Here is a 13,157-nt window from a genome sequence, read left to right on the forward strand (position 1 = left end):
ACATGTAATTAAGTAAGTACAAAATAAAGGTAGACTAAGTGCAAAAAGAGATAGTAAACAAGAGTAGTGATAACTAACAATAAACTAAGTAAAACTAGTGAAAACCAATAGAAACAGTCTTGAAAGAGAGGAAGTGAGAAGTTCAACTTGTACATTCAGAGAACTGGATCGTAGAGTGCAAAAGTCCTATTTTCAGCCCAGGATATTATATGTTGAAAATGTTTAAATTTGATGTTGAAATGTATGATAGATTTCTTGGAGGGCGTAACATCAAGTAAAAAAAAGTAAAGTAAAGATTTTTTTCAAAACATCTTTATTTATCCATACTTTTCGACGTAAAATTCTACGTCATCTTCAATCAGTCTACGAATAACACACTATCCATTTGTGATTTTTTCAAATCAGTATTTTGTGAAAATATTGTGTAATTTCAAGTTAATATTTATAATACATAGTGTAGTGCATTACCATATTTTAATACCATGGATTATTAAAATTTTCCAATTTAACACTAAGATCAACTAATTGTAAGTACTAATTACTATTTTATTTTTTTCTTTTCACTCCAATTCAATTGTTTTAGTTTTTAATTTTATTTTTAGTTTCCACTGAATGAAGGCTAGGATTATAGCCGAAACGTATGGATTTAAAATAAATTTTTGAAAGAAATTCATGTTTTTTATTGATGTTATGCCCGATTATTAGACTTTGTTAATACATATGTCAACATCAAATTCAGAATCATACAATATATATATATATATATATATATATATATATATATATATACGTAAGTTTATATGTATATATGTATATGTGTACTTATATATTTATTCATATATTCTTTTTTTTTATCTATTTGATATCTAGTTTCTATTACCTTTTCTATCTTTTATATTTTGTTTGTTGTTAAGTGCTGCTGTTTTGTTAATTTTTCTCTTATATTTATAGTTTCTATACCAATACACATATAATATAATTACCTAGTTATACTAATTTTTTATACTCTTTTTAGATCCACTGATGATGACATTAAATTGAATGTCGAAACGTTTGGAATTAAAGATTAATTTAGAAATCTTCGCTTTTTATTCTTTGGTGTATCGCCCCCCAAGAACTTATATATATATATATATATATATATATATATATATATATATATATATATATATATATATATATATACAATAGATAAGTCCTGGATTTTTTCAATATACTGATTGTTTCTTTTCCGAATAGTATCTCCAATAATAAAAAACAATTTGTTTTTTTTTGAAGATGTTTAATAATAACGTTTCGGAACTAGATACGTTCCATCATCAGGTTTGTTCTGTCAAAGACAATGTTATTACAGATTTTTTAGAAAAATTTTAAAAGAATGGATTATGTACCAGTGTAAAGAGTAAAGAAAAGTAACTAAAAAAGGTTTTATATAAAATTGAGAAGCAAAAATTATTTACCTGTAATAATTTATATATCCATGCTGGCCACAATCGATAAAAATGCTATTAGTTTTCGGGTTTCGATCCTATCACAATTTGTAATATACCTACAACTTTTTTCATCATAATGTTTTTCGTAACTCCTCTCATTTTGAAACGGCGAAGTGTTAAAGGGCCTGGGAGAGACTCTGATTGCGCAGCCGCGCACTCTTTAAATAATCGTATCTCCGTCAATTTTTGTGTGAAAGAAAAATAATAAAAAACAATAATAAGCCAGAAAGATCTCTTTGATTTTTATCTATATGCTTTTATACGTATCTTTTTTTCTTTTTGAGGTATAATGAAAATAAGTTCGATTTAAAAAAAAATCGGAAAAAAAAAGTTTTCATAAAATCGTGAGTTTTTTGAAAATAGTTTCTACTAAAGTAGTGAATTTGCTAGAATCCATCAAGATGTCTATAATGAAGTGAATTCTAGATGGGATGCGAATTACTTTAATTCTGGTGGAAATGGCGAAAAAAACATCGTATATGCTTCTTATTTGCATGATTGCTCACTCATTTCACATGGAAAAAAACTTGTAACAGCACTCATTTTAAAGCTCATGTTGAGCACTATAAATCCCAATTTCACCGAAATGCATAAAATGTAAAACCATAGTCAAAGCAAAAGGTGGTCATATCGAGCAAAAGTGAATTGAATTTAAATGTTGTATTATTTTTACACATTTTGTACTTTCAGTTTGACACAACCGAGTTTTTAATAAATTAAAAAATTACTACAAATTGAGTAATTATTGCTCTAAGATTAATTTACTGAAAGGCTAAACTAAAGTTCATGTGCCCCCATGATTGGGGGTACAGCAGCTTCTTCAGAATCGAAAAAGGAAACACACAATCAAATAACCGAACATCCTAAGATGAATATTGATACTGAAGATATCGAAGCAACGCCTATGCCGTCTGTCTCATGGCAAGTAGTAAGTTCAAGTAAAACTTTTAAGCGTAGGCGCACATCATCAAACAATTCACTTGAAAATCCAATAAAAGTTTCAAATAGATTTGACATATTAAATTTGACAACTGAAACATCAAATTCCAATGCCGTAAATCAAACGGATAAAAACATCACAACGTCCACCACTAAAATACAAAGACCTCCACCAATATTTGTGTACGGCATTACAGACTTTCCGGATATGAGAAGTGATTTAAATAAAATCATGGATGAAAATGATTATATACTTAAATCTATGCCGAATGATATAATTAGAATAAACACTAATTTACCGGACCAATATAGGGCAGTAATCAAGTTTTTTAAAAAGAAAAATGTAGTATATCACACTTATCAGATAAACCAGGAACGGTCTTATAGAGTTGTGATTAAAAATATACACCATACATATGACACCAATGAAATAAAAAATGAATTAGAGAAACTTAATTTTAAAGTAAGGTGTATAATTAATGTGAAACAACACAAAACCAAATTGCCCTTAAACATGTTTTTTGTTGATTTAGAACCTGCAGAAAACAATGGCGAAATATATAAACTAAAAAAATTGCTTAATCATGTGATTGTGGTGGAACCGCCACGTAAAAACAAAGGTGTTATACAATGTACTAAATGTCAAATGTATGGACATTCCAAAAATTATTGCAACAGACCTTTTGCCTGCGTTAAATGCGGTGGTCCTCATAATACTTCCGTATGTAAGAAAGAAAGATCATCTCCAGCAACATGTATTCTATGTGGTGGTGCTCATCCGGCAAACTACAAAGGTTGTCTTTTTTACAAGGATTATTACAAACAACATAATTACTACTTTCAAGAAGGAAGACGAACCACGGATAGAGTTAAAACATCGAAAACAGAAGAAACCAGACGTCCATTAGCTAATTCTTACAGTGACCATGAAGCTACTCAGAAGTATTAAAGTTACAACGAAATAACGAAAACGATCAGTCACAGGTAACCGTTGCTCTTATCACATTAATTAGTGATTTTAAAGACATGTTCAAACAACTAATGGAGCAAAACAGGTTAGTCATGAACATGTTATCCAAATTAGTTAAAAATTAATGGCCAAGTTTCTTCGGATTGCTCAATGGAATGCAAATGGTGTTCTAAACCATAAAAATGAATTATTAATATTTTTACAACAACATATGATTGATGTGATGCTAATCAGTGAAACGCATTTAACAAGTAATCTACATTTCAAGATTCCTTTCTATTCCTTCTATAATACTAATCATCCAGACAATACTGCACACGCTGGATCTGGTATATTGATTAAAAACAGCATTTCACACTACTCACTAACAAATTTTCAAGAAAATTACTTGCAAGCATCTACAATTTGCATTAATACATTTCCTTACGATATCATTGTTTCTTCTGTATATGGTCCTCCACGTCACAGGATGAAAACAGATGATTATGAAAAATTCTTTGATACATTAGGACATAGATTTGTAGTGGGTGGTGATTTTAATAGCAAAAATACATTATGGGGCTCTAGACTTACCACTCCTAAAGGTAAGCAGTTGGCACAATTGCTTTTAAATAATTTTTTTATTTATTCTTATCGACTGGAAAACCTACTTATTGGCCTACGGATAGAAACAAACACCCTGACCTTCTAGATTTTTATATAATAAATGGTATTTCTGATTTATACACAAACATAGAAGATAATTCAGATTTGTCATCAGATCATACACCTATTATAGCAACAATTAGCACCACAGTAATAAGAGTGAAAAAAATTAATGGTCTTTTTAATAGTAAAACAAACTGGAACTCTTTTAGAGAAGAAATCGATGCTAAATTAGACCTTAAAGTAAGATTGAAATCTGAAGCAGATATAGAGAATAACTTAAATTTTTATATAAATACTCTGAAAAAATCTGTACAAAATGCAACTCCACATATAACATATAGCAATACAACATCTAATATCCCAATGGAAATTAAAATATTAATAAGGAAAAAAAGACGAGCAAGGAAAATATGGCAAAGATCACGTAATCCTAGGGATAAAACTGTATTCAACAACTTATCGAATGATCTAAAACAAAAGCTGAAAGTCATGCGGAACAACAGTGTAGCGGAATACATTACTAATCTTAGTAGATACGATTATTCGATATGGAATCCAATAAAATCTTTGAAGAAACCAATCCATTTTAACGCCCCAATAAGAATGGAATCACCATCATTAGGCGAATGGGCCAAAAGTGACCAAGAAAAGGCAAATTTGTTTGCAATTTATTTATCAGATGTGTTTACTCCAAATGATGACGTTATTGACAACAACGTAAGGAATGCTCTAAAAGCAATTCATGATGATTCTACAATTATAAAAAAGTAACACCAAAAGAAATAAAAGAGTTTATTAAACTTATAAACAATAAGAAGAGTGCAGGGATAGATAACATAAAAGGAAGGGTCTTGAAAGAATTGTCAAGAAAAGCAATTGTTCTGCTGACATATATTTATAATGCAATATTTAGGTTGGGATATTGGCCAAAATGTTTTAAAATTTCAGAGGTTATAATGATTTTAAAACCAGGAAAACCAGCTTCAAATGTCACATCTTACAGACCAATTAGTTTACTGCCAATTCTATCAAAATTGTTGGAAAAACTAATATTAGTAAGAATAAAGGAGTATTTAAATATAATACCTGATCATCAATTCGGGTTTAGAACCCAGCACTCCACAATACAACAATGCCATAGGATAGTAAATAGCATCCAAAAGGCAATAGAAAGAAAGGAATATTGTTCAGCAATCTTTATCGATGTCAAACAGGCATTTGATAAAGTATGGCACGAGGGCCTACTCATCAAGATAAAAAATTCTTTGCCGCACAAGATATTTTTACTATTGAAAAGTTACTTAACAAATAGATTATTCAGAACTAGAGTTCGAACAGAAACATCAGAATTATGTAACATCAAGTCGGGGGTTCCACAAGGGAGTGTTTTAGGGCCACTTTTATACCTCATATATACACACGACATTCCAACTGACAGCAATGTCATAATTGGAACTTTTGCCGATGATACAGTTGTCATGGGAACTCATACAAATGCATCCGTCGCAACGTCAAAAGTTCAACAATATGTCTCTGAATTTGAAAAGTGGCTCAATAAGTGGAAGATTAAAATAAATGAAACAAAATCTAGCCATATAACCTTCACAACAAGAACGCTAGACTGCCCAAGCGTAAAAATAAACAACATAGAAATACCGAAATATGAGAGTGTAAAATACCTTGGGATTCATCTCGATAGAAAATTAAGCTGGTCAACGCACATCAAAATGAAAAGAAAACAGATAGAGAAGAAGTTCAAAGAGTTGTATTGGCTAATTGGCAGGAGTTCAAATATGTGCTATGAAAACAAACTCTTTATATATAAAACAATAATTATCCCAATCTGGACATACGTCATTGAGCTATGGGCGTGCGCAAGCAATTCAAATATAAAAAAAATACAAGTAGCGCAATCAAAAATTTTAAGATGCATTGTGTACGCACCCTGGTATGTTACAAATGACACCCTACATAAAGACTTAAAAATAAAAACTATTAATGAAATGTTAAAAGAAAGGAGCAAAAGATACCATGAAAAACTACCAGGTCACCCAAACACTTATTTAAAAGAGTTAAGCGAGGAATATCCGACACGCAGATTGAAAAAAAATGGCCATTCGACCTTAAATAAATGTCAAAAATAAAAATATAAAAGAGAGATATCTCATAGGAGATAATCTCTTATATGCATTAAAACCAACATCACATTGTCTTAAAAAATGTATTTAATTTTGATTGACAATAAAAGTATGCAAAAAAAAAAAAAAATTGTACTTTAAATCGAGTAAAAGTAATTTTCCGAACTGAACACTTCGAGTGCCGGACCCTGTATATCACCATTTGAAGAAAAACCTCTTACTTTATATATATATATATATATATATATATATATACAGTGGTGTTGTCGAGCCGGAATGCGCCGGCAAGAAAAAATTTAACAGTCTCTACATACAGAAAATGATTTAATAAGTGAATTTTATAAATTATAATTCAACTAATTTTTATTAAATGTTCCTATTATTGTAATGAACATACATATATGTGCACAAAATGGGTTTTGTAATAATTTTTGTTTCTATTCTTTTCGAACGGAACCGGAACAAACATGAGAACCGGATTTTGAATCGGTTTATGAACCGATTTTTAAATTTTAGCGTTCCGGCGAAAAAATATTAGCACAACACCACTGTATATATATCTATATATATACACTACAAATTTTAGAAAATTTTGTTTTAACTAATCTTTCTGTTCCACCTCACCTTTATTATAGATATGTTGATGGCGTTCTGTTGTGCCTTGACGATTCTCACATTGTTGACACATTACTCTTTTAATTCTTTTAATAAACATTTGCAGTTCACTTGTGAGATTGAGTCGGATGACTCTATTAGTTTTTTAGACCTAAGAATCACTAAAAATAAAGTAAACAATTCCGTCCTGACTGATTGGTATCAAAAACCAACGTGGTCAGGAAGATATTTAAATTATTTGTCTTTTCATTCGCGTTCCATAAAAATTTCTGTCATTATCTCTCTTATAGACAGGGCTATTTTACTGAGTAACAGTATGTTTTGGAAAAAAAAGACCCTTATTCGTTCTGTTCTCAAAGATAATAGTTACCCTTTGCACTTAGTCAACAACATCATTAATAATAGATTAATTTATTTACAAACTAATTTTAAAAATTCATTTTCACCTTCTTGTTCAAATTCAATAGCTTCTTCTTCCTCCCAATACAAAGGAACTATTTGTTTGCCTTTTTTAAGCAATTTTCCGTATTTTTTAAAAAAGTTATTTTCTTCAGAAGGATTCCGTTTAGTTTTTAGTTTTGATAATATTTTTAATTGTCTTTTTTCGTTTCTTAAGTCTGGAACCCCGTCTGATAGCATCACCGATTCTGTTTACAGGTTGGATTGCAATGATTGCAATATGTGTTATATTGGGGAAAGTTCCCAGTATATTTATAAGAGAGTTAATCAACATATTCATAATTCAAAAAATCCAAACCAGATCAAAACGATGTTTTCAGATCATATGCTCAATCTCAATCACACTTTTAACACTTCACATCCTGTTATTCTTTATATCGAAAAAAATAGTGACCTTAGAAAATTTGCTGAATCCTTTTTTATTTCATTAAATTCCTCTTGTGTTAATAAACGCAATTCATCCCACCTTTTACATGATAGTTACCAGCTAATTATTGATTTTATTAAAAAAAACAAAAAATTAATTTGGTATCTCCTTTATATTATTTTTTACAAGATTGTTTTTTTCTTGTTCAAACTTTTACATGTTTTGCATTTTCCTTTTGATAAAATCCATTTCAACCACTCCGTTGCATTTGTCCTTCGATACATTCCCCTTCCATTCCTATCAACACGCCTAGTGAAAGATTACAGTCGAGTCTTTTGCTCGGTATGGGCGTGTTTCATGCGTCATAATGTTACAATTCAAAACTTTTAGTCAAATTAGTTTTCAAATCTTTTAGTTATTCATAATTTTTTCCAAAAAAATGTTTTTTTCTAATATGTTATAATTTTAATTTTTTAAAATAAATTTTTTGAGTGTTTTTGTCCTGTGGTGTGTATAATGTCTCTCTATGTTATAATTAATCTATATTGGTGTTATATTAGTAAATAAAATTTTCAAATTGTTATAGTTGCTGAATGATGACACGCATCTTGTGTCGAAACGTATAAATAAAAGTTTTTAATACTTTATACCTTTTTTATTTCGACGAATGGGCTGCTAGTTACTTTAAAATATATATATATATATATATATATATATATATATATATATATGGGCGGGTCGATTTAAAAGTCACTTAGGCACATTTGATTTTCGGATACTAGGGATCAAAATAAAATACTTTTTCCGAAGAAACTATATCTCTAAAATGAATTTTCATGTTTCGTGCATCGACTCTAAAATAGGGGTTGAATTTTGAAAAATTCTATTTTGAGCCATTTAGAGTGCCTTATTCACATTCAAATGTATGACCGACCCCAACTAACTTTGGAAGGTTGATTCACCCATGCCTATGATTCACTCCCGCGGACATCCCCCGAGAGATTGGGGGACTTTTTGTTACCCATACAAATCGACCCGCTCTAATATATATATATATATATATATATATATAGGTAAACGTACCATATTACGGGATGTTAAGAAACGTTTGACTTTAAAGACGAATTTTAGAGAAAATAGGAAAGTGGACGAACTAAATCTGTTATATTTTATTAATTAGACCTTTGAGATTATTATGAAACAAGATTTTTCGTCGTGGAACGTCATTTATAGAAATAATCGGCATTTTGGTGAACCACGCGTTTGTCTCTAATTCCGTGATAAAATTCGGTTCATGAACTTAATGCCGGGAGTAGTTGTACACTATTCCGTGATAGCGCTCGAAGCATACATTTACACCGTAAATACATACAACTACCGTATTTACGAATATGTCCCTAATTCGCTGCATACAGACACACATACCCGCACACTGGTGATTCGTGCTCTACAAATATCGTGCGTCATTGATAGAAAACAAGTGCACTACGGGTTTTGCCCTATTTCTATAAGCTTTGACATAACACAAATGATTTATCGTAGATGAAATAAAAGAAACATCTGATTCTCTCATTACTACCATATTTTATATATATGTGGGAGTAGTAATGATTATGACAATATATTAAATTAGAAACTCACAACAATAAAAAAATATAAATTTATTAACTATAAAAATATTTCGATATCAAAAATATACATGACATGTCCGATTGTTTTTACCGAATCCAAAACCAGCCTGCTTGATATCACCACACACTCCCTGCCCAGTGTTGATCTCACAGTTTAAAAAAAATACAGGGAAACACGTTATAAAAATGTGGTGGGAAAGCAGATTATAGCAGACCAGTGTTGTAATACTGGTCAATTACAAATTTCCATGTTTCGTCAGCAGATCCACCGTATGTGGTGATTTGACCTGCCATCAACTCCATATTCTGCATAATGTTCTCGATCTAATGGGTATTAGTTATATCAGAATAACTTAATGTTTAGAATGCATAATTTATGGGTATAGTTTCCATTTCTGCAAGCGTTGCATTCGTATCTGATGAGTTCCGATCAGAGAAAGAAGTTGGCTCTTTATCCAAATCAGGATCATTGATTTCTTTGACATAAGAGTCCAGAATTGTGGAATCCAATAAATTATGTCAAATTTTGTTTTGATTCGTCGTTGTCACCGATAATGGGAGGTAGCATTATAAGACGATTTGTTGAGTTAACAGAGAAAGAGAGGTTGAATTGCATTCCAATGAAAAGTTCAGGCTCCAAATTATTTTTTCTGTCAGCAAAAAACACTGAGGTCTGGGTATACCAAATGAGTAACCTCGGAAGTCTGATCCAGATAGTAAGTGCGTTAACTATGATGGATTGGACTGGACATACCTTATAGGTCGTCACTGAAGACCAGTGATTATGGTGCTGCGTCAAAATCAATTTTTCTTAAATCTTCGAAAAATAAAACTCCTTTATCTTCATCTCCATCGTCGTGAGTCACCAATGTGGGAGTAGTAATGATTATGACAATATATTAAATTAGAAACTCCCAACAATAAAAAAATATAAATTTATTAACTATAAAAATATTTCGATATCAAAAATATACATGACATGTCCGATTGTTTTTACCGAATCCAAAACCAGCCTGCTTGATATCACCACATATATGGGAATAATGGAAATAAGTAAAATATATTATATATTTTATATATTTTCTTGCTAAAGAGTAGTAATTTCAAGCTCAATTATTAGGGTTAAAAATAAAAACATATACCGTAATTAGGTCACAATATTCTGTGGTCATTACCAAACTTAGTAACACCAAAAACACCACTAAATTTAAGCATAATTGAGAATAAAAGACTAAAATAATTCAGGTCTACTTTTCCTAATTGCGTGACACTCACGGAATTACGTTCAATGCCTCAATTGTGTGAACTTAATTACGGGAGTCACAAAATTGACACTTTCTTAAAACATATTTGCTCGATTTAACTATAAAACTCATCACTCATTAATTCTTAACAATAATATCACAAATTTATATTGAATAAGCTTACCAGTGTCACATAAAAATCTTAAGCAATTGTAGCGTCACATTAACCTAACTAACAACAGGACTGTACGTAATGGCGATCGGGTTATGACTGATGCGTTCAGAAGCTCTATATGGTTTTAAAAACTAATATTTAAAATGGAAAATCGTGCTTATTTGATGAGATTCGAATTATAGTTTATGTGGTATTGTTTAAAATTATTATTCACCGACTGTTTTCTTATTTTGCGATCAAAATGAAAAATTTCCGTAATAATGTACTATCCCGGAATAGTGTACGTTTACCTTATATATATATATATATATATATATATATATTATAAAGAAACATAATTATATATTATATATTTTATTATATTATATTTTTAGATTGGAGTGTACTGAAGAGTGTCGCCTGGCCGAACGCAATAGGCGAATGATGTTAGGTTTGCAAATCAAGAATCCTAATACAAGTACTAAGTTACACCCACGTTATTCTGATTTTTTAAAACAATGGGCTAGGAAAGATTCTTGTTTCATTAGCAATATTCATGATAAGCTAACTGAGTTGGTTCGTCTATCTAGACAGGTTAGTATTGACATGTTAACACACAAGTACGAAAATGAGATTATTTACTGTATATTGTCTTACTTGTATATTGTCTTTCCATAGTTTAAGTTATAGTAATCGCAAAAACAAAATTAATGTAATTTTTTGCGATAATTTACGTTACAATTCTTTTTGAACAATTGGCATACTTTAAAAAATTGATGTTTGTATGTGGTGAGGATCACAATGATTTATTAGATATAAGCGGACTGTAAATTATAAATATTCCATCACCATAAGATATGTGAATAAAACCACTACTTAGTTTATAATATATATTGATATACTCTACAACCTTTTCTCCCATTACATTTGCTAGTCTCCCTTCAATTATTATAAGTTACAGTCATACCATTGTATCCCCTACCCTAAAGAGTCCCGGGTTAAATAGAAAAGCCCTGGTCAAATCTAGACCAGTATGTTTATATATGTGCACATGTGAGAATACAATTTTTTATCGACGATTTCGAGATCACGCATCAACCGATTTGAATGATTCATGAAGTACTAAAGATACGCGCTGATTAGTTTTTGGCAAAAGCAGGTCCAACGGTTTCGAAAATCCGGGGCAAAAAGTGCAAAACACTTGCAAAGGGATATAAATCTATGACGATGTTACTTGCGCAAAATATTTCGTGTATTGCTTTGAATTTTAATATCAGTAGGCTAAAATGCATATTTGTCCAATATTATATTACCATACTTAAGCCTAAAGACAAGTTTAGACAAACCGGTAATGACTTTTCGGTACATCTGTATATATTTTTACTCAATAAGTCCATAGGATAACTAAGAAAAACCCCCTTTTCTTTTAGAATAATTCTTTTTTTTGTATTCAATATAGTTTTTTTCGAGGACGGATGTACCGATCATAGCGAACTTCGAACTTTTTGAAATTATTTTTGTATTACGATTTGTACTTTGCCACAAACTTCGGCCATCATCTTTTTATTCGGCAAAAATTTCTTTACAGCGAGCATCTTTTTGTGAATGAGAACAGGGTATGGTCGCTGGGGAATAGATCTAGAAAATATAATAGATGGGGAAGCAAGTCGAAGCCCAATGAATGCTTTTTTGCGACTGGTTTCACGGATTTGTGACTTGGTGCGTTGTCCTGATGAAGCAGCATGGTTTTCTTTTTTAAATGGTGCTGTTTTTTCGATTTTGATCTCAAATGCTTCAATATCGTTATGCAATAGTCATTGTTGATCGTCTGGCCTTTCTCAATATAGTTGATGGAGATTATTCCTTGCGAATATAAAAAACTGACGCCATAACCTTGCCGATCGTTTGCATTTTTCACTAGATCTCCGAAACCGCTAGACCTGCCTTCATGAAAATTTGATTCATTTTTCATCTTCTCCGTTCTCTTAAAAACTGAAAAACCGTTTTTGGCACTTTTTGCTCCGTATCTTCGTAACGACTAGACCTGCTTATGCCAAAAACTAATCAGCGCGTCTCCTTATCAACAACAATCGAATATTTTTTGAATAATTGAATTTGCTTGAACCGTGTTCCCGAAATTGTCGACGAATTTGTATCCACACACACACACCTACATACGCTCACCTACATACACACACCTACATACACACACATACGATCATACATCAATTTTTTCTAAGGTATGCCAAAATGTTCAGAAACCTCTGAAACGTAAAGATATATAAAAATGTTTATTTTCGATATTTTTGCGATTACTATAACTTACCCTACGGGAAGTTAACAATACATTCTATGGGAAGTTATCAATAAATAAATATTTTTTGATTACCTGCAGTATAGTGTAGTGATATCCGCATTGCTAAGTCATCACAAGCCGAACGCATGTTCCGTAACGAGACATGCTAGTTTGATTAAAAACACCATTATTATACTATATTA

At 30.9% G+C, this 13,157-nt stretch overlaps 1 protein-coding gene across 1 annotated transcript in view; it reads left to right on the forward strand.

Moving 5' to 3' along the window:
- The window catches only part of LOC113367214 (protein shuttle craft-like), a 127,719-nt gene that overhangs the window by 92,692 nt on the left and 21,870 nt on the right, over window positions 1-13,157 (forward strand). Inside the window, exon 10 of the mRNA XM_026608843.1 lies at window positions 11,054-11,252. Within this exon, the coding sequence (XP_026464628.1) occupies window positions 11,054-11,252 (199 nt within the window). The remainder of the gene's footprint in view (window positions 1-11,053; window positions 11,253-13,157) is intronic.

The sequence above is a fragment of the Ctenocephalides felis genome, unplaced genomic scaffold, assembly GCF_003426905.1.
Source record: "Ctenocephalides felis isolate EL2017-DRISC unplaced genomic scaffold, ASM342690v1 CF-g0.4_SCAFFOLD_01170, whole genome shotgun sequence".
Lineage (NCBI taxonomy): Eukaryota > Metazoa > Arthropoda > Insecta > Siphonaptera > Pulicidae > Ctenocephalides > Ctenocephalides felis.